Source organism: Cebidichthys violaceus, unplaced genomic scaffold, assembly GCF_023349555.1.
Source record: "Cebidichthys violaceus isolate CVI_PGR_0920_01 unplaced genomic scaffold, fCebVio1.0.p SCAF_115, whole genome shotgun sequence".
Classification (NCBI taxonomy): Eukaryota; Metazoa; Chordata; class Actinopteri; order Perciformes; family Stichaeidae; genus Cebidichthys; species Cebidichthys violaceus.
The window spans coordinates 372,636-395,000 of NW_027176280.1; the positions used below are offsets into that span (position 1 = coordinate 372,636).

The following is a 22,365-nucleotide window of genomic DNA, read 5'->3' on the forward strand; positions in this document are numbered from 1 at the left end:
TACAAGTATTTATTGCACTAGATCATATGTTATTATTTGATCAGGGGTCACCAACCTTTTTTTTTAGTATGAAGAGCTACTTTGATACAAACTTCCTGAATAACTTTTGCACAGATCACCTTTTAATAATAATAATAATTATATGTGAAGAGACTGTCTGATCACATGTCAATGTTAATTATTCCTCACAATAATTATTAACAATGAATGTGTATTTTGTTCAAAAATATATTTTTGTGCAAATTATCACTTCTAACATTTTTTATGAAATCATTAACTGTCATATCTTCACATCATGTTTCGTTTACTAACCACTACCTTTGTAACATTTTTGAACAAATCTTGAACTCTGTCCCATGTTTATACAAATTATCAGTTTTGTAAGATAAAAAAATCGACTCTTTCACATTTTTAAATTAATCCTATTACATTAGTACTAATCACCAATTTTGGGAAGTCTGGGTCACCTTTGCATTGTGCAATGAAGCCTGCATGCCGGCGCGTCATGGCGGAGCCCCGTCTGTAGCAGTGACGTGCGGTGAGCTTCGTGTCTTGTGAGGATCTGACCCTACTTAATAAGTCAGATTTACAAATATATGAACCCAATAGAGGAGCTTGAATCACCATTCAACTGGCAGCTTGACCATTGACTACTGGTTGTTTTTCATATCAGCATTATTTACACACACACACACACACACACACACACACACACACACACACACACACACACACACACACACACACACACACACATTAAGGTACATATTTGATTCCACCGGGAGCGTTTCAGAAGCGGAGCGCTCGCGAGCGCCACCCGCGAAACTCGTGAGATTCCGCGATAATCTGTGTAACAACCAGGATGTATAAAGAGAACAACAAACACATAACAGGTTACTTTACCTGTCCGACGTTGAACTGATGTTGATTTGGTCACATTTCACTGTTTTTTGAGACATTTTTAAGCTTAGATATAGAATCTTACATTTTTGTGGTCAAAGCAAAATATAAGAAGAGAAGTGTAGAAGAAGAAGTGAAGAAGAAGAAGAAGAAGAGTGCAGAAGAAGAGCAACGACAGAACAAGCATAAACCCGACTTGTGGGCTCTCTCACGCCCCCTTCAGTGAGGCAGAGGTACTGTTTGTCTCTCTGCTTTTTCACTGCGGTTTCTGTCAGATCAGAACCTAAACATGTTCTACACACACGTGAAATACATTATTCTAGGTAAAGAAAGGACATATAATAAAAGTGTCTACAAATATTACAGTGGTGACAAACAATGAGACAGAAAAAGACTCAACAGTTAGTGAGGATTCACAGTGAGGTGAGGAACAGCTGGTCTCTGTCTCACCTCACTGTCTCCTCTGTTTGAACAGGACATGACATCAATCAGAGATTATGATTATAACAATGCTTGAAATGATTGGAATCATACAGAAATTACATTTATAGCACAGATCAGTAGAGAAATATTAATATTTATTTTATTTTAGCATTATTTGTTTTTTACTTGTCATGATGACAGGTGAGGCTCTACCTCACCTGCCTCCCCTGACCGCACGTCCCTGGTCTGTAGTCACCAGTTTTTCTAATGGAACATTTTTCTCCACGAAGAAACTAGTAAAACGTCTCGTCTATAGCCGAGGGGGGGGGTCCAACCCTCCGAGGGTCTTTGGGCGCCCGCGTCCTGTATTTAAGATTTTACTTGAAGTTACCTTGAAGTACACATGTTAGCATCAAAATATACTAAAAGTAAAAGTACTCATTATGCAGAATAAATGAATGAGCAACTGAATAACTGAATGAGAAGATAAGATAATCCTTTATTAGTCCCACAGAAGACTCAGGAAATACATCTAATAATTATCAGTAAAATACATCATTTGACACTGGAATAATAAGACAGAAGACTAGCTGAGTTAGTCACTTTAAACTATAAACCTGTAGAGAGAAGAGTAGTTTAGTTAATCACTTTAAACTATAAACCTGTAGAGAGAAGAGTAGTTTAGTTCATCACTTTAAACTATAAACCTGTAGACAAAAGAGTGGTTTAGTTTGTCACTTTAAACTATAAACCTGTAGAGAGAAGACTAGTTTAGTTTGTCACTTTAAACTATAAACCTGTAGAGAGAAGAGTAGTTTAGTTCATCACTTTAAACTATAAACCTGTAGACAGAAGAGTAGTTTAGTTAGTCACTGTAAACTATAAACCTGTAGAGAGAAGAGTAGTTTAGTTTGTCACTTTAAACTATAAACCTGTAGACAGAAGACTAGTTAGTCACTTTAAACTATAAACCTGTAGACAGAAGACTAGTTTAGTTAGTCACTTTAAACTATAAACCTGTAGAAAGAAGAGTAGTTTAGTTAGTCACTGTAAACTATAAACCTGTAGAAAGAAGAGTAGTTTAGTTAGTCACTGTAAACTATAAACCTTTAGACAGAAGACTAGTTTAGTTAGTCACTTTAAACTTTAAACCTGTAGACAGAAGACTAGTTTAGTTAGTCACTTTAAACTTTAATAAACCTGTAGACAGAAGACTAGTTTAGTTAGTCACTTTAAACTATAAACATGTAGACAGGAGACTAGTTTAGTTAGTCACTTTAAACTTTAAACCTTTAGACAGAAGACTAGTTTAGTTAGTCACTTTAAACTATACACATGTAGACAGGAGACTAGTTTAGTTTGTCACTGTAAACTATAAACCTAGATTAACAAGTCCAGCCTCGGTTCTTTCTGAAAGTTGTTCTTTGTGTTCATTCGGAGGTGAAACTGATTGAGAGTAAATTACAACATCTGGACTCAGGTCTCTGGTTTCATTACGACAGGAAACGAGGTGACGGACCTGAAACCTGCGAGTGTTCACAGCTGACTTCTGTTACTCAGAGTTCAGCCTGAAGAATCCATCACATTCTCCATCACACACACACTCGCACGCACACACGCACGCACGCACGCACGCACGCACGCACGCACGCACGCACGCACGCACACACACACACACACACACACACACACACACACACACACCAGCAGCTGTGTATATCAGCAGGAAGTGTTTGGCTCAGAGCCAGACTGTAGAGATCCTCTAAAGCTATGGAGGCCCTGTGGGGGGGGGGGGGGGGGGGGGTGAGGTTTGAGAGTCTGAGACGAATACGTACGAGATGAATACGTGGCTATATATATATATATATATATATATAGCCACGTATATATATATATATATATATATATATATATATATATATATATATTTATATATATATATACGTGGATATATATATATATATATATATATATATATATATATATATATATATATATATATATATATATATATATATATATAAATACTGCTAGCAACTTCTGTAAGTGAGTATAATCATTTTGTGACGTTAGCTTCATTAACACTCAGTGATGGTGACAACAAACCATTTTTTGTTGTTTGTTAACTGAAAAGAGGACAAAGAAGAAGAGAGTCGTGGTTCAGGTGTCTCACTGTGGACAAACATCTCCACCAAAACCACCAAACCAGAGTCTTTGTGTATTATTAATATTATCATATTGTACTTTTTACTGTACTACATCTCAGAGGTACATATTGTACTTTTTACTGTATTACATCTCAGAGGTAAACATTGACCCCTGAAGCTCCACAGGGAGGTGATGGGTCCAGTAACCAGCGATTTTTGACCGTTCGATCCTTAAATGAAACAAGAAATCAATGTTCATGTTTAACACACAACAAAAGAACGTGTTGTGTTCATGTAACAAGTGGAAAATTTGTACTTTTTCTGAACCGCTGTATGAAGATGTGTTCCTTCATCAGTAAATGAGACCGTCAGAGAGAAGATGTTCTATTTCTATAGAGTTATTCTTAATGCTCGTCATCGGTGCCACTGGGTCGGATTCTGGTGAAACCAGATGAAATCATGCAGGTTCACCAGAAACTCCTCCAGCTCAGACTCCAGTAGAGACCGGTCCACCGTGGACGGACCCAGACAGACCCAGATCCTCCAGCAGAGACCGTTCCACCGTGGACGGACCCAGACAGACCCAGATCCTCCAGCAGAGACCAGTCCACCATGGACGGACCCAGACATACCCAGATCCTCCAGCAGAGACCGGTCTACCGTGGACAGACCCAGATCCAAACCTGGACCTGAGATGTTGAGAGCTGGACTGTTGACAATGGTTCTTGTAGTTTAGTGTTGAGACTCACTCTGTCTCATGCCTCCTCCTCTTGTGATTAAAGTATTTTCTTTGTTAAAACCCCCCCTAGTGGTCAGATGTGTACTTTCTATGTACTTTGTACAGGTGTCAGCTCCCTATGAAGATATAAATGTCTTTTCTGAGATAAATAACACGATTCTTAGTTTCAGGTGATTATACACTGATTAAAACATAGTTCTGAATATTGTATTCAATTTCAGCCAATTATTAATATTGCACACTGTTCCTTTAACACACCAAAATATACCACAACACTGTCAGAGGGAGCGGTGCATTATGGGTAATGTAGGTGATGATTTTGTGGAATAAAACATGAGAACTCTGGTTCTGCTGCATCGATTTTGATCCTTTGTTCATTAAACTCTTCATCGTGAGTCTGATGATGTCATAGACTGACTCCTTCCCCAGTGAAACCAGAGCGCACACACACACACACACACACACACACACACACACACAACCACACACACGCACACATACGGACACACACACACACACACACACACACACACACACACACACACACACACACACACACACAGAAACCCACAGACATACACACACAGGGCGGTGTGCAGAGAATAATTGTAATAAATAAAAGTTTTATTGTTGATGAATGAATGAATGTTCGTCAGAGGGAGCAGCGTCTGAAGGAATGAGGCTCATCAGGTTTCACTGGTTTCACTGGTTTCACTCTTCTGAGTGGAGGAGGATCTGGTGGAGTAAAATCAGAATAAATCACAGAGTTAGATGTTCTGCTGTGAAGAGTAAAGACTAAAGTAGAGTTTATGGTAAATGAGGAAACCTGAAGACAATGGCAGTGAATCTGAGTAAGAACGGTCCGTCACTCATGGACGCTTATAAAGAAGTCGTGGATGGAAAGATGGACACAAACTGGTGAGCTGTCTCTGATTATGACGTAGTGATTCTTCTTCATGTTATCCTACTGACAAGTTAACCTACGGACAAGTTATCCTGCTAACAAGTTAACCTGCAAACAAGTCAACCTGCTGAGATGTTAACCTGCTGACATGTTAACCTGCTGACAAGTCAATCTACTGTTAACGTACTGACAGGTTAACCCACTGACATGTTAACCAGCTAACAAGTTAACCTACTGACAAGTCAAACTACTGACATGTTAACCTGCTGACAAGTTAACCTGCTAACAAGTTAACCTACTGACAATGTATACTGCTGATATGTTAACTTGCTGACAAGTTAACCTGCTAACATGTTAACCTACTGACATGTTTCCTTTTAACATGTTAACCTGCTAACATGTTAACCTCCTGACATGCTAACCTGCTGACATGTTAACCTTCTAACATGTTAACCTGCTAACATGTTAACCTGCTAACATGTTAACCTACTGACATGTTTCCTTTTAACATGTTAACCTGCTAACATGTTAACCTCCTGACATGCTAACCTGCTGACATGTTAACCTTCTAACATGTTAACCTGCTAACATGTTAACCTGCTAACATGTTAACCTACTGACATGTTTCCTTTTAACATGTTAACCTGCTAACATGTTAACCTCCTGACATGTTAACCTACTGACATGTTAACCTTCTAACATGTTAACCTGCTAACATGTTAACCTCCTGACATGTTAACCTTCTAACATGTTAACCTGCTAACATGTTAACCTACTGACATGTTAACCTGCTAACATGCTAACCTGCTGACATGCTAACATCCTGACATGTTAACCTCCTGACATGTTAACTTCCTGACATGTTAACCTACTGACATGTTAACCTGCTAACATGCTAACCTGCTGACATGCTAACCTGCTCACTGTGTGTTTTCAGGGCGCTCTTCACTTATGAAGGGAACAGTAATGATATTCGTCTGGCACAGAAGGGAGGTAAGATCTGATCGATGTACTCTGTAATGTACAGCAGTAAAAGTACACATCCTCCGTTGCATACAGTAAAAGCACATGTTGTGCAGTAAATCATCTGATGTATTATTATAAATTACAATACCGAAGCATAGATGTAGCTGCTTCTCCTAACGGATAGATATAGAGTCAGCTAGTTGAGTCCAACATAAAGGTCGGTCACCAGATCAGTCTGAGGGGTCCTGAGATGATTAATGGAGTAAATGTACTTCGTTACTTTCCACCACAGTAAACTCAGCTAACTGCTGATTAATTTTTCCACACTGAGAGCTGGTATGTCAGTATTGTCTAATGTCACATGAACGTATCTTTGTCCTCTACTGAAAACTAAAACTATCAGTAGCTGATGAGGAAGGACGATCTTTTTAATGTTTTTGCTTACTCGTGTTGTTGTGTGTGTGTGTGTGTGTGTGTGTGTGTGTGTGTGTGTGTGTGTGTGTGTGTGTGTGTGCAGATGGTGGATTAGAGGAGATGGTGGAGGAGCTGAACTCTGGGAAGGTGATGTACGCTTTCTGTCGAGTCCAGGACCCAAACTCTGGTCTGCCCAAATATGTCCTCATAAACTGGGTGAGACACACACACACAGAAACACAGAAATATACAGAAAAAGATGCTATTGGCTTAGCTATTGGGGTTTGTGTGTGTGTGTGTGTGTGTGTGTGTGTGTGTGTGTGTGTGTGTGTCTGTGTGTGTGTGTGTGTGTGTGTGTGTGTGAACAGACAGGGGAAGGTGTGAAGGACTCCAGAAAAGGAATGTGTGCCAACCACGTGAGCTTGATGTCCAGCTTTCTGAAGGTGAGTGTGTTATCTCTAAAATGACATCATGTGTGTGACATCATGTATGACATCATGTGTGACATCATGTGTGTGACATTGTGTGTGACATCGTATGTGACATTGTGTGTGACATCGCGTGTGACATCGTGTGTGTGACATCGTGTGTGTGACATCATGTGTGACATTGTATGTGACATCATGTGTGACATCATTTGTGTGACATCATGCGTGACATCATGTGTGTGACATCGTGTGTGTGACATCGTGTGTGTGACATCGTATGTGACATGTGTGTGACATCATGTGTGTGACATGTGTGACATCGTATGTGACATCATGTGTGTGACATCGTGTGTGTGACATCGTGTGTGTGACATCGTGTGTGTGACATCATGTGTGACATCAGGGCGCCCATGTGACCATCAACGCCCGCGGAGACGAAGACGTGGAACCAGAGACCATCCTGGAGAAAGTGGCCAAAGCCTCCGGAGCAAACTTTCATTTCCACAAACCGAAAGAATACAGAGAGGCTCCAAGAGGAGCCGTGGTGAGAAACACATAAATGTGTCATCCGAAATAAATAAGTCCACTAATGTGTTTACACAGAGAAACATGAATATATATTGAATATATTCACTAATATGTATAAGGATTACAGGTACTTGAACCCAAAAGCACAACTCAGAGACAAAATACAAGTATAGTTTTTTTACTGGTGTTCAGGCAGGGTCAAAACCGGGAGGTCAGTCAAGAAGGCGAACAAATCCAAACAGTGTCGGAACAGCCAGATCAGGAACAATATATAGATGCGCTGGAGCGCTTGACACAAGACAATCTGGCAGAGAACAAGTGAGTGGACCTAAATAGTGAGGGACTAATGAGGGAATGGGCTGCAGGTGAGATGGGCGTGGAGGACCAGGTGAGGGGAATGAGCGATGATAGGGTGTGAATGGCAGGAGAGTTAATTAAACAGGTAGGATGAAAACAAACTAATATGAAGGGGAATTCGTGACAATAGGTTTGGAGAGAGACACATTAATATATATTAAATATATTAATCAGTTTTCCTTCATGATCTTCGTGTAGCATCTAAAACAGGATTCATGTGTTTTAAAAATGTGTTTTTCTGTGAGTTCATTGTGGGAAATGTAGGATTGTGTGTATCAGATTGTAAAACCCTCTGAGGCAAATCTGTAATCTTTGTTATTTTGGGCTCTAAACGCACAGGACTCTGGAGTCAAAGCTACGTTTCCTCCTAAACGTATTGATGTTGAGTTATTAGTCATAAAAGTGTCATAACTCAGAACTTCTCTGATGTTTCAGGGTTCTGTGTATCGGAAGGTCAACGCTGTTGATGAAATCCAACAAACCAGAAAGGACGACTTCTGGGTTCAAACTCAGGTTTGTCTTAACGTTCTTCCAGAATTTATAAAGTGAAGTTTGATCTCATCTGAAAATAAAACCACCGTCTTCTTCAGAGGGACGAAGAGGTTCGTCAACAGGAGGAGAACCAACGACTGGAGAAGGAGAGACACACGCTGGAGAGGGAGAGGAGGGAGATGGAGGAGAAGCAGACGAAGGAGAGGGAGAGAAAAGCAAAGGAGAGAGCTCAGCAGATCGAACAGGAGAAGTGAGTCTGAAACAAGAACATCGTAAAGAACAGAAAGAACCACAGCTGACCAGTTCTTTCTGTTTGTTTAGGGTCCATCAGAAGAAGAGAGAAGAAGAGGACCGAGAGAAGGAGCAGCAGACACATGTGAGTCCATCAGAACCTTTCTTCAGCTTATCTTTGGTCTGAACTGTCCATCAGGTCCACCAAGTCCACCAGGTCCATCAGGTCCATGAGATCCATCAGGTCCATCAGGAACAAAACCATTAGCTCTGTGAACATCACTGACATCTGACGGACCAGAATACTGTTGTTGTGTTTGCAATAATAAATATGAAAACAATGTGCCGATAACATGATGTGTCTGTTTTAGAACCTGCAGGAAAGTGGAAACAGGAAGTCGGGCATCAACTTCGCTGCGTCAGTGCAGAAAGCAAATGTATGTCAGTAAATATTAATATGTAAAAAATATATCATTAAATGATAACATCATATTAAGATGGAGCTTCAGAAGAGTCAATAGTTATGAATGAAATGATCACAGAGGTTTGTGTTATTTCAACTACAGTACCCATGAGCCTCAGCTGCTGTTTCTACGGAGAAGAAACTGTCTAGATGAGACAATGAATCTAGTTAAACTATACATCATGTTTTTAGCTTTCACACTGTTAGTGGCTCACATTATAGAATTCAAAGCTGTGATTGGATGTTTCTTACCAAAGTGCACCCTGGGAGTTGTAGTGCCCTTCAGTTATTTAAATTTTTGTTCATCAAGGTACCAGATATGTTTCTTACAAACTGAACATGTAAAGTTTGTGTTTACTGATCAGGTCTAATGAAAGAAGCTTTTGAGTTGCATTATGGGAGATTTAGGATCCTGCATTTTTTTAGCTGGACTCATGACAATTGTTAAATACTAATATTAAATACTATTTATTAAATACTACATGCAATACTTAATAGTTGTATTATCCCTTTAACCTCTGGCTGTGGTTCACAGGAGGCAAAATCCCTGATTTCTCAGAGGTCATTTAACCCCAGAGACGTCTTCAAGCAGAGGGAGCAGAGCTTTGAGTCTGCTGCTGCATCCAGACCAGGTGCATCCAGACCATGTGAACCTCCACAGATCAACAAGCTCAATCACACAGTCTTTCATAATATTCATGTTCTCATTCTGTGTCTCAGGAAACTTTTTATCTCAGAAGTCCTTCGAGAGAGAAACTTTGCTGCAACCTCAGTCTCCTCCTGCTCCAGCTGTCTCACCTGTCTCACCTGTGCTGGCTCACTCACCTGCTGCACCCCCAGAGACAACCGGCTCACCTGTTCCAGCTGCAGGTCAGACACAAAGCTAATTCTCTCTCAGGACCTTCAGTCTCAGGACCGTCAGTCTCAGGACGTTTAGTCTCAAGACTTTCAGTCTCAGGACATTTAGTCTCAAGACCTTCAGTCTCACGAGCTTTAGTCTTAAGACCTTCAGTCTCAGGAGCTTTAGTCTCAAGACCTTCAGCATCAGGACATTCAGTCTCAGGATGTTTATTCTCAAGACCTTCTGTCTCAAGACGTTCAATTTCAGGACATTCAGTCTCAGGACATTCAGTCTCAGGACCTTCATTCTCAGGACCCTCAATCTCAGGACCTTCAATTTCAGGACCTTCATTCTCAGGACCCTCAATCTCAGGACCTTCAATCTCAGGACCTTCAATCTCAGGACCTTCATTCTCAGGACCTTCATTCTCAGGACCTTCAGTTTCAGGTGGTTTAGTCTCAGGACATTTAGTCTCAGGACCTTCAGTCTCAGGACCTTCAGCATCAGGACATTCAGTCTCAGGACGTTTAGTCTCAAGATCTTCAGTCTCAGGACCTTCAGTCTCAGGACCTTCAGCATCAGGACATTCAGTCTCAGGACGTTTAGTCTCAAGACCTTCAGTCTCAGGACCTTCAGCATCAGGACATTCAGTCTCAGGACGTTTAGTCTCAAGACCTTCAGTCTCAGGACCTTCAATTTCAGGACCTTCATTCTCAGGACCTTCAGTCTCAGGACCTTCATTCTCAGGACCTTCAATCTCAGGACCTTTAGTCTCAGGACCTTCATTCTAAGGACCTTCAACCTCAGGACCTTTAGTCTCAGGACCTTCATTCTCAGGACCTTCATTCTCAGGACCTTCAGTTTCAGGACGTTCATTCTCAGGACCTTCAGTCTCAGGACCTTCATTCTCAGGACCTTCAATCTCAGGACCTTTAGTCTCAAGACATTTAGTCTCAGGACGTCTTTATAACACAATGTGATTCATTGTTAAGAACTCAAGGATGAACAATTCTGCAGTTTACGAACATCTGACGAAGACTTTTCTTAGGAACAAAAGATAAATCTGAAGAAGATATTGGTGAATGTTAGAAACAGCTCAACGGAGCAGAAAACAAACACATTTTTTCTATTATTCTACAAATCTATACAGACAGAAGACTAACATGTTTCTAATTGCAGTTAACCTTTAGTTTTCTGTTCATGAAATCCCTGTCAGTCATGTGTTATTGCACAAAGTCAAACTACACTATGAAATATAAATATGAAACCAGATGAAAACAGTAACGTGTCTCTTCCTGTTATTGATCCACACAGACACTACTTACACAGAAGAGGAGGACTGGTCTGATGAGTTTGAAGACGATGGAGATGAAGCTCCTCCTGGTACAAAGCCTTCTGTCATTTGATAAGCATGTACACATTTACTGCAGTCAGTACTACTGACTAGTACTAGTTGCTTTACAAACTAGGATTTTACACACAAAACGTACAAAGAACTTAAAAAATATAATGCATTGTAAAAAACAAATGTCAATGTTTCAGCTTAAACAATAAATTATCAAATCAGTGATTGATCAATAATAAAAGTCATGATTTTTTCAAAATGAGCTCCAGTTGAACAACAGCTTTTACATTACAAAAAAATTAAATAAATGTACTGAGGAAAGTATTTATAACTACTTCATCTTTCACTGTGCTGGAACACAAACGTAACAACGGCACAAAGAATGTTTGAATGGTCACAATCATGAACGTCTTCCTTTAATGTCTCCAACCAGAAGACCTGTACAACGCACCACATCCAGCCGAGACCAACGAGGACCTGTATGAAGATGTTTCCCTTCCAAACATCTCCTCTGTGAGTCCACCAGGTTTTACTGCCTTCATTAGTGGAATCTAACAACATTTACTCAAGTACTCTACTTAATTAAACAGCATACTTCTATTTCTCTGCATTTATTGGCCAGCTTTCATACTGGTTTACTTTTCACTAAAAGTATCTCTGTTTGTATGATACAGCATTTAAAACTGTGTTGAAGTTTTGTACAAAATCAGTGTGTAGTTGTGTTTCATCATTACGGTTCAGATTTCACCTCTAAATTTCTATTACTGTATAGTGAACTCACTATTATATTATTAATGTATAGTGAACTCACTATTATATTATTAATGTATAATGAACTTATTATTATATTATTACTTAGTAGTGAACTCACTATTATATTATCACTGAACAGTGAACTCACTATTATATTATTAATGTATAGTGAACTCACTATTATATTATTAATGTATGGTGAACTCACTATTATATTATTACTTAGTAGTGGACTTACTATGATATTATTAAGGTGAACTCACTATTATATTATTATTTATTAGTGAACTCACTATTCTATTATTACTTAGTAGTGAACTCACTATTATATTATTAATGTATAGTGAACTCACTATTCCTTTAAATGTATGACAACAAAGTGAAGTACTCTTTGAATGATTATTGATATGAATATTAGGCCGGAGTCGTTGACATGGAGACCAGTGGAACGAACACCAGTGCCAGAGCTCTGTATGACTACCAGGCTGGTGTGTACTGACACACACACACACACACACACACACACACACACACACACACACACACACACACACACACACACACACACACTGTAACTCACTATCATCTCTCCTCCACAGCGGACGACACTGAGATCACGTTTGACCCTGATGACATCATCACAGAGATCGAGATGCTGGATGAGGGTTGGTGGAGAGGATGTGGACCTCACGGAGACTACGGCTTGTTCCCCGCCAATTACGTTGAGCTCCTCTAGATGGTTAACTGACAGGAAGTGGATTAAGATAAAAAAAGCTCAATATTTATCTTACATCAATGTGTCGTCATTGTCACATTAAAAATTTGTAATTTATAATCTCAACGTTTATCATCACTGGATCAATAGTGTAAAAATAAACAGCTAATTATTAGATATTCATAGTGGTTTGATTTAGTGAAAAATAAAACCAATTTACAACAACTGGACATCACAGATTGAATAATCTGTCTTGATTAACAGAGGATTCGGTGTGAAAATCAAAGTTACAAAGCATTTTTGACAAAAATCTGAATTATCGGGACATCTGACCGTCAGCCAATCAGAAGCTCCGAAATCAGATATGTTTTTGTATTTAAGCTTTCTACACCCATAGAAACACTTCTACACTGTTAAGTAATTGCAGACTGACTTCATCAGTGTTGGTCATTGTGTGTCTAGATGTGACACAATGTGTGTGTGTTTGTGTGTGTGTGTGTGTGTGCGTGCGTGTGTGTCCGTGTGAGAGAGAATAGTGTGTAGATCGGTCTTACATTCAGCGTTACATTACCTCTTTATTATGTCGTCACATCAGCTTTGAGGCTTATAATAATATAAGTATATATAATAAAAGTTCAGAATGATGATGTAAAGTGTAAATAAGAGCTTGCAGAGAAGCAACATGAAGAACATGTTTTACAGTAAGTTAAGTAAGTTTTGTATATTTGTTCCTGAGGACATTTTGAAGAAAGATGACGTAAATATATGAATTAGTTAATCTGGAGTTAGTAACTGGTGCCCTCTGCTGGTGACTCAAACGGAACTGAACCCGTTAAATGAGATGAGAAGAACTGCTTCACTTTGACTTTTAAACTTCAGAATAAAAGCTCTGAAGTTTATAAACAGTAGATCTCGGATGGACGCAGAACACCAACGACGAAGAGAGTAAAGCACAACCACAGCCGACAAACACTGGAGAACTTTATTGGAAGAATAAAAGGAGGTAAGAGGACCGAGTGTAACGTCGTACAGTACAGGAGTCAAAGTAAACTGAATGGAAATGGTTCAAAGAAACCACATGTGGTCCCTGTGTAACTGATAACATGTAAAGCAAAGACCGATGAGGTCAGCAGGTCCATCAAGTACTAGGACAGAAGAGGACACTGTGCAGACACACAGCTGTGGAACACACTTCTATGAGAAGTTAGTGGGGGAGCTCATGGGCCACCAGTTTGTAGTGGGAACCACAGGACGGGCAGCGCTGGGCCTCGCCCTCCTGGAGCCAGAACCACACCACGGCCGTGTTGTCTTCCTCACCTGCAGACAGGAAATGAGACCAGATGAGAGACACAAACACAGAAGAAGAAAACGGGAGGCTTAACGGTTCTCCTCTCTAACGCTGAGAGTGGACTCTAAAACGTCTCTCAAGCATCCAGATAACGACGAGGACTTACAGACACATCCCACAATCCTCTTGTTGGTGATGGAGGGAACGAGGTGAGGGTCGGCCTTGGAGCCGGCGTACTCCTTCGGTTTCATCATGTTGTAGGGATCCTGAAGAAGAGGACGCAGTCTGGTTAGGATCATCTAAAGTATCAACTTAAGTATCTAAAGTATCTACTAAAGTATCATCTAAAGTATTGATCAGAGCGTCGTACCGATCCCTCCTTCATGGCCGTCATGATGATCTTCTCCAGACCGGTAGCTTGTTCCTCGTCAGTAGGAATCCCTGAAAACAACAGAAACAGGAACCATGAAGGTCAGGCAGTAATACTTCATCCAATAAAAAATACTTTCATATTATCATCTTTTTACAAACTCCTTCATGTCAGTTAAACATCCATGTGACATGTTTGGTTGTAAAACTCTTTATTTTATGTTATTTTAGTTCTCAAAACATTGAATTAATTTTCCTGAGAGAACTTTGTGCTTTACTAATTATCTGGAAAATACATTTAAATCTATCAGATATTCATTAGTACTGATTATTATATATATTATATAACAAATATAACATGTATTATATAATGAAGTTGAGTTATTTCTGCAAGCTCAGCTGACTGAAGACTGTTTTAGTGAAAATGTACAAACATTCCTTCAGTAAAACTATTATTATTATTATTATTATTATTATAAAGCAGCAATGTGTGTCACATGTCTAGAGACCTGGAGGTTTGAAGCTGATCTTAATGGTTTAAGTTTCATTCATTACAAACAAACACATGAAGATGAGGACTGTAAAGATGACAGAAACAGTCCTAATAATGTTATAAACAGTCCTAACACAGGTTATAAATAGTCCTAACACAGTTATAAACAGTCCTAACATAGATTATAGTTATAAACAGTCCTAACAGGTTATAAACAGTCCTAACACAGGTTATAAACAGTCCTAACACAGGTTATAAACAGTCCTAACACAGTTATAAACAGTCCTAACACAGGTTATAAATAGTCCTAACAGTTATAAACAGTCCTAACACAGTTATAAACAGTCCTAACACAGGTTATAAATAGTCCTAACAGTTATAAATAGTCCTAACACAGGTTATAAACAGTCCTAACACAGTTATAAACAGTCCTAACACAGGTTATAAACAGTCCTAACACAGGTTATAAACAGTCCTAACACAGGTTATAAACAGTCCTAACACAGTTATAAACAGTCCTAACACAGGTTATAAACAGTCCTAACACAGTTATAAACAGTCCTAACACAGTTATAAACAGTCCTAACACAGGTTATAAACAGTCCTAATACAGGTTATAAACAGTCCTAACACAGTTATAAACAGTCCTAACACAGGTTATAAACAGTCCTAACACAGTTATAAACAGTCCTAACAGGTTATAAATAGTCCTAACAGTTATAAACAGTCCGATCAGGATTAACCCGAGACCATCTCAGAACCAGTTCAAAGTTCCTCACAGAGACTTTAAATAAACCTTAAACTAATGCAAAGTGTGAACCAGTGAGAACCAGTGTGACAGTGTGAACCAGTTATAAACAGGCCTAACACAGGTTATAAACAGTCCTAACACAGTTATAAACAGTCCTAACAGTTATAAACAGTCCTAACACAGGTTATAAACAGTCCTAACACAGGTTATAAACAGTCCTAACACAGGTTATAAACAGTCCTAACACAGGTTATAAACAGTCCTAACACAGTTATAAACAGTCCTAACACAGGTTATAAACAGTCCTAACACAGGTTATAAACAGTCCTAACACAGTTATAAACAGTCCTAACACAGGTTATAAACAGTCCTAACACAGTTATAAACAGTCCTAACACAGTTATAAACAGTCCTAACACAGGTTATAAATAGTCCTAACAGTTATAAACAGTCCTAACACAGTTATAAACAGTCCTAACACAGGTTATAAATAGTCCTAACAGTTATAAACAGTCCTAACACAGGTTATAAACAGTCCTAACACAGGTTATAAACAGTCCTAACACAGTTATAAACAGTCCTAACACAGGTTATAAACAGTCCTAACACAGGTTATAAACAGTCCTAACACAGTTATAAACAGTCCTAACACAGGTTATAAACAGTCCTAACACAGTTATAAACAGTCCTAACACAGTTATAAACAGTCCTAACACAGGTTATAAACAGTCCTAACACAGTTATAAACAGTCCTAACACAGGTTATAAATAGTCCTAACAGTTATAAACAGTCCTAACACAGGTTATAAACAGTCCTAACACAGTTATAAACAGTCCTAACACAGGTTATAAACAGTCCTAACACAGTTATAAACAGTCCTAACACAGGTTATAAACAGTCCTAACACAGTTATAAACAGTCCTAACACAGGTTATAAACAGTCCTAACAGGTTATAAACAGTCCTAACACAGGTTATAAACAGTCCTAACACAGTTATAAACAGTCCTAACACAGTTATAAACAGTCCTAACACAGGTTATAAACAGTCCTAACACAGTTATAAACAGTCCTAACACAGGTTATAAACAGTCCTAACACAGGTTATAAACAGTCCTAACACAGTTATAAACAGTCCTAACACAGGTTATAAACAGTCCTAACACAGTTATAAACAGTCCTAACACAGGTTATAAACAGTCCTAACACAGTTATAAACAGTCCTAACACAGGTTATAAACAGTCCTAACAGGTTATAAACAGTCCTAACACAGGTTATAAACAGTCCTAACACAGTTATAAACAGTCCTAACACAGTTATAAACAGTCCTAACACAGGTTATAAACAGTCCTAACACAGGTTATAAACAGTCCTAACACAGTTATAAACAGTCCTAACACAGGTTATAAACAGTCCTAACACAGTTATAAACAGTCCTAACACAGTTATAAACAGTCCTAACACAGGTTATAAATAGTCCTAACAGTTATAAACAGTCCTAACAGTTATAAACAGTCCTAACACAGGTTATAAATAGTCCTAACAGTTATAAACAGTCCTAACACAGGTTATAAACAGTCCTAACACAGTTATAAACAGTCCTAACACAGTTATAAACAGTCCTAACACAGGTTATAAACAGTCCTAACACAGTTATAAACAGTCCTAACACAGGTTATAAACAGTCCTAACACAGTTATAAACAGTCCTAACACAGTTATAAACAGTCCTAACACAGGTTATAAATAGTCCTAACAGTTATAAACAGTCCTAACACAGTTATAAACAGTCCTAACACAGGTTATAAATAGTCCTAACAGTTATAAACAGTCCTAACACAGTTATAAACAGTCCTAACACAGGTTATAAACAGTCTATTGTATTTTAATGTGAGCCGAATTGAAGACGTTCATCTTAACTCTATTGTGGAAACGTCTTCATGTTTTCACACTAAACACGATTTGTATGAAATAGATTTGTGAACGTTTGGTCTGGTTGAGTTGAGAGGATCTCTGGAGGACTTCCTGTCTCGTTCTGTGTCCTCTCTTAAACCTCTTAAACCTCATTCATCGGTGCTTCCGGTTCTACAGCTCGGCGTCTAAAGGTGTCGGTTTGGTTCTCACCTCCAGCCGCCATGCCGCGGGTCAACACGGGCACCGGGGCCGCCCGGCAGGTCGTCGCGGCTCTGAAGGCCGAGCGGAGCAGTAACCTTGCAGCCATTTCTTCTTCTCTGTCAGCGGGGACTGGTCGCACGCTGATGACGTAGGAGAGGTAATAACGTGTCGCTGGGTTTGAACGTCGTTTGGCTCAAAAAATCTATTCATGTCGTCATTTATTATGTTTGTAATATACTGTTCACTCCATATAATAATTCAATATATAATATGTTTGATATTATTCAGTAGTAACAGACACTGAATATTATTTATATCTGTACATATTTAATGTTTACCTCATGTTCTTGTTTTTATCTGTATGTTTACTTCTGTGAACTATTATAAACTTATGATCATCTAAACACTACGTCACAGATTGTTTACAATACAAACACTATTTAAAGTCACTACAAGGAACTCTTTAGTGTGGATTGTGTCTCCCCCTGTGGACTAAAGTAGTGTTTCACCAGGGTTCCTTTAGAAAACCCCTCATTTTACTGCAGCTGACGTTCTCCTCCTCTCAGTCCTGGTTCTGGTCCTGGTTCTCTCGTGCCTCCCTTCCCTCCAGCAGCGTGGTGTCATCAGGATTAACCCGAGACCATCTCAGAACCAGTTCAAAGTTCCTCACAGAGACTTTAAATAAACCTTAAACTAATGCAAAGTGTGAACCAGTGAGAACCAGTGTGACACAGTGTGAACCAGTGAGAACCAGTGTGACCCAGTGAGAACCAGTGTGACCACTGAAAACCCACTTCTTCAGGAAGTGCTACCCTGAGCCTTCCACTTAGCACTTATTGTTTTCATACTAGCTTGTTGCACTTATTGTATTCGTATTACTTATAGCACTAACTGTTTTTCTTGTTTCTGCACTGTACTTTGGCTCTGAGTTATGCTCTGCTTCAGGCTCTTAGATGCTTGTTTGGAAAAGGAAATGTACTTATGACTTCTGGTGACTAGTAGTTCTTTTGATTACCAATGTTGATGCACTTATTGTAAGTCGCTTTGGATAAAAGCGTCTGCTAAATGACTGTAATGTAATGTGACCCAGTGAGAAACACTGTGAACCAGTAAGAACCAGTGTGCATGTTTCCTTCTGCTCATGGTGTCCATCAGAACCACTGAGAGCTGATTAAAACTGTATCAAGACGTCTCTGATCCACTTTAATTACTGCAGGAGGGTTTTACTTGTAATGTAAATTATTTAAATGTAAATGTGAGCGTTGATGATCTTCTACCACTGAGGACGTGAAGCCGTGAAAAGACCCAAAGAGTGAAAGATGTCCATGTTTAGTTATTCACAAACTTTATTGGAAGAATAAAAGGAGGTAAGAGGACCGAGTGTAACGTCGTACAGTACAGGAGTCAAAGTAAACTGAATGGAAATGGTTCAAAGAAACCACATGTGGTCCCTGTGTAACTGATAACATGTAAAGCAAAGACCGATGAGGTCAGCAGGTCCATCAAGTACTAGGACAGAACGAGGATCAATTGGACGAGGACTCGCGGCTCCAGAAAGTAGACAGAACCAAAGTAACGTCCTGCAGACTGAAGATGTTTCTGATGGAGGAATATCTGACAGAAGAGGACACTGTGCAGACGCACAGCTGTGGAACACACTTCTATGAGAAGTTAGTGGGGGAGCTCATGGGCCACCAGTTTGTAGTGGGAACCACAGGACGGGCAGCGCTGGGCCTCGCCCTCCTGGAGCCAGAACCACACCACGGCCGTGTTGTCTTCCTCACCTGCAGACAGGAAATGAGACCAGATGAGAGACACAAACACAGAAGACAAAAACGGGAGGCTTAACGGTTCTCCTCTCTAACGCTGAGAGTGGACTCTAAAACGTCTCTCAAGCATCCAGATAACGACGAGGACTTACAGACACATCCCACAATCCTCTTGTTGGTGATGGAGGGAACGAGGTGAGGGTCGGCCTTGGAGCCGGCGTACTCCTTCGGTTTCATCATGTTGTAGGGATCCTGAAGAAGAGGACGCAGTCTGGTTAGGATCATCTAAAGTATCAACTTAAGTATCTAAAGTATCTACTAAAGTATCATCTAAAGTATTGATCAGAGCGTCGTACCGATCCCTCCTTCATGGCCGTCATGATGATCTTCTCCAGACCGGTAGCTTGTTCCTCGTCAGTAGGAATCCCTGAAAACAACAGAAACAGGAACCATGAAGGTCAGGCAGTAATACTTCATCCAACAAATAATACTTTCATATTATCATCTTTTTACAAACTCCATGTCAGTTAAACCTCCGTGTGACATGTTTGGTTGTAAAACTCTTTATTTTATGTTATTTTAGTTTTCAACACATTGAATTCATTTTCAGTTATAAACAGTCCTAACAGTTATAAACAGTCCTAACACAGGTTATAAACAGTCCTAACACAGGTTATAAACAGTCCTAACACAGGTTATAAACAGTCTTAACACAGTTATAAACAGTCCTAACATAGATTATAAACAGTCCTAACACAGTTATAAACAGTCCTAACACAGTTATAAACAGTCCTAACACAGGTTATAAATAGTCTTAACACAGGTTATAAACAGTCTATTGTATTTTAATGTGAGCCGAATTGAAGACGTTCATCTTAACTCTATTGTGGAAACGTCTTCATGTTTTCACACTAAACACGATTTGTATGAAATAGATTTGTGAACGTTTGGTCTGGTTGAGTTGAGAGGATCTCTGGAGGACTTCCTGTCTCGTTCTGTGTCCTCTCTTAAACCTCTTAAACCTCATTCATCGGTGCTTCCGGTTCTACAGCTCGGTGTCTAAAGGTGTCGGTTTGGTTCTCACCTCCAGCCGCCATGCCGCGGGTCAACACGGGCACCGGGGCCGCCCGGCAGGTCGTCGCGGCTCTGAAGGCCGAGCGGAGCAGTAACCTTGCAGCCATTTCTTCTTCTCTGCTGTTCCGTCGCTTGTCGCGGGTCTATGACGTCACATAACTTTTCCGTCAACGCTTCCCCCGATTTCTTCTTCTTTTTGTTTATTGGAGGACTACAAACCAACGTTTAAGGTTCATTACCGCCACCTACTGGACCGGAGTGTGTAAAATAATGACGTTATGACGGTAATCATTTAATATATATATATATATATATGTACACATATGTACTGTTTATATACTGTATATATACAGAACCACTGATGGAAAGCATCTCTTCTTCAGCCTACTGTAAAACAGCCTACTGTAAAACATGACAGTATTACAGTTAGCGTCAGCTCATACTGCAGTGAAAAATACATGTACCTCTGAGATGTAGTGGAGTACAAGTAAGTATACAACATGGAGGTACTGCAGTAAAGTACAAGTACATCAATGTACTTGTGTAAATGTGTCCACACTGGAACAGAGACATAAATGTGTCTCATGTGAAAGACTTCCTGAGAGTTTGTCTCTGATATCACAATGATGAGAGAAGAATGGAGGTGAGACCTCCTTTAAAGGAGGAGTGCTGCTCCTCATGGAGGAGGATCTGGATCCCTCTGGGGTAACAAACAAAGTGTGTGTTATTCATTCATTCATTAATTTCTTTATTTCTTCAGGTTTGAATTATTTTGATCAAACTTTAAAAAAGTAAAACTTTTGTATTTAGTCTCCAGGTATGTTGCCAATCGTTCACATTGTGACTTCATGGGTGAAAGGTGAACTGTGATCAGTTATCAGAACACTCAGTGAACTTAGTAAAGCCTCATTTCATCACAAAGAAGAGGACACGACCACAAGAGATGCTCCCATCTCCATACCGACACAAGGACTTCATGTTGTTCATCTGGATCAGACATAAAGTCATATTTAAAGTGGTAACTAAATGATAGACTCATTCAAAGACAGCACCCTTTAATTCATCACATAACAGTTTTATAACAGTTTTATAACAGTGATGATGAAACATGAAATAATCAGCTGAGTGGAGACACATTTCATTATTTAATAATAAACTATTTAAATGAAGCAACAGAAAGAAACAACAATACAAAAACAAACTTCATGACACTTTTAAATGAGACCAAATTAAAGTGTTAAGATTAGATATAATGTTAAAATAGATAAATGTGATATTTTACATCTAAATGAACCTTTAATCAAAGGTAAAGGACCTTTATGAGAGCTGGGTTAGGGCTACATGCTATGTTTCCTGCTTTTTTATAACTGACCTCATCCTGTTTTGGGTTTTCTCTGTTCTGGTTTTCTTTGGATTCTTTGTTACATATTTTTGGACTCCCCTGCTCTGCAAGTTTAGTTTTACATTTTCTTTATTAAATCACCATTTCTTCATCCTTCTGCTCCCTGTGTCTCTCTCTCTGTTTGGGTCATCTCTGCTTACTTTTGGCCTTAACTTGACTCACTGGTTCACTCTTTTACTTTTATTTTAATCTGGTTAGAAGTAAACTCAAATCAACTTAATTTGTAGGAATCATCATTATAAAAGTACAAAGTATGTATCAGATTTAATTATGTTTAATTATGATGATTTAAAGAGACAGACACACAGTTTGATTTATAGAGACAGACACACTGTTTGATTTATAGAGACAGACACACTGTTTGATTTAAAGAGACAGACACACTGTTTGATTTAAAGAGACAGACACACTGTTTGATTTATAGAGACAGACACACTGTTTGATTTAAAGAGACAGACA

The 22,365-nt window shown here is 39.2% G+C and overlaps 4 protein-coding genes across 5 annotated transcripts in view; 1 reads left to right on the forward strand and 3 right to left on the reverse strand.

The window, feature by feature from the left end:
• Window positions 1-4,948: 4,948 nt before the first annotated feature.
• On the forward strand, window positions 4,949-12,871 carry LOC137868542 (drebrin-like protein B). The gene is made up of 15 exons (XM_068705382.1): window positions 4,949-5,127; window positions 6,051-6,106; window positions 6,597-6,709; window positions 6,862-6,936; window positions 7,325-7,465; window positions 8,242-8,319; window positions 8,397-8,548; window positions 8,620-8,674; window positions 8,901-8,966; window positions 9,528-9,624; window positions 9,713-9,862; window positions 11,148-11,216; window positions 11,612-11,691; window positions 12,350-12,419; window positions 12,531-12,871. The coding sequence occupies exons 1-15, from the start codon at window positions 5,045-5,047 to the stop codon at window positions 12,665-12,667; spliced, it is 1,422 nt and encodes a 473-aa protein (XP_068561483.1). The 5' UTR covers window positions 4,949-5,044; the 3' UTR covers window positions 12,668-12,871.
• A 743-nt stretch (window positions 12,872-13,614) lies between these two features.
• Window positions 13,615-17,789, reverse strand: LOC137868526 (cytochrome c oxidase subunit 5B, mitochondrial-like). The gene is made up of 4 exons (XM_068705357.1): window positions 17,671-17,789; window positions 14,305-14,375; window positions 14,101-14,200; window positions 13,615-13,963 (listed from the first exon to the last, which is right to left on the reverse strand). The coding sequence occupies exons 1-4, from the start codon at window positions 17,765-17,767 to the stop codon at window positions 13,851-13,853; spliced, it is 381 nt and encodes a 126-aa protein (XP_068561458.1). The 5' UTR covers window positions 17,768-17,789; the 3' UTR covers window positions 13,615-13,850.
• A 1,200-nt stretch (window positions 17,790-18,989) lies between these two features.
• Window positions 18,990-20,650, reverse strand: LOC137868545 (cytochrome c oxidase subunit 5B, mitochondrial-like). Its single transcript, XM_068705386.1, has 4 exons — window positions 20,515-20,650; window positions 19,787-19,857; window positions 19,583-19,682; window positions 18,990-19,445 (listed from the first exon to the last, which is right to left on the reverse strand). Exons 1-4 carry the CDS (start codon window positions 20,609-20,611, stop codon window positions 19,333-19,335), a joined length of 381 nt encoding a protein of 126 aa, XP_068561487.1. The 5' UTR covers window positions 20,612-20,650; the 3' UTR covers window positions 18,990-19,332.
• Window positions 20,651-21,444: 794 nt separating this feature from the next.
• The window catches only part of npy8ar (neuropeptide Y receptor Y8a), a 14,436-nt gene continuing 13,515 nt past the window's right edge, over window positions 21,445-22,365 (reverse strand). For both annotated transcript variants that reach the window (XM_068705384.1, XM_068705385.1), the window contains one exon: window positions 21,445-22,365. This exon is cut by the window's right edge and continues 3,257 nt beyond it. The gene's annotated coding sequence lies outside the window, so the exon portion shown is untranslated.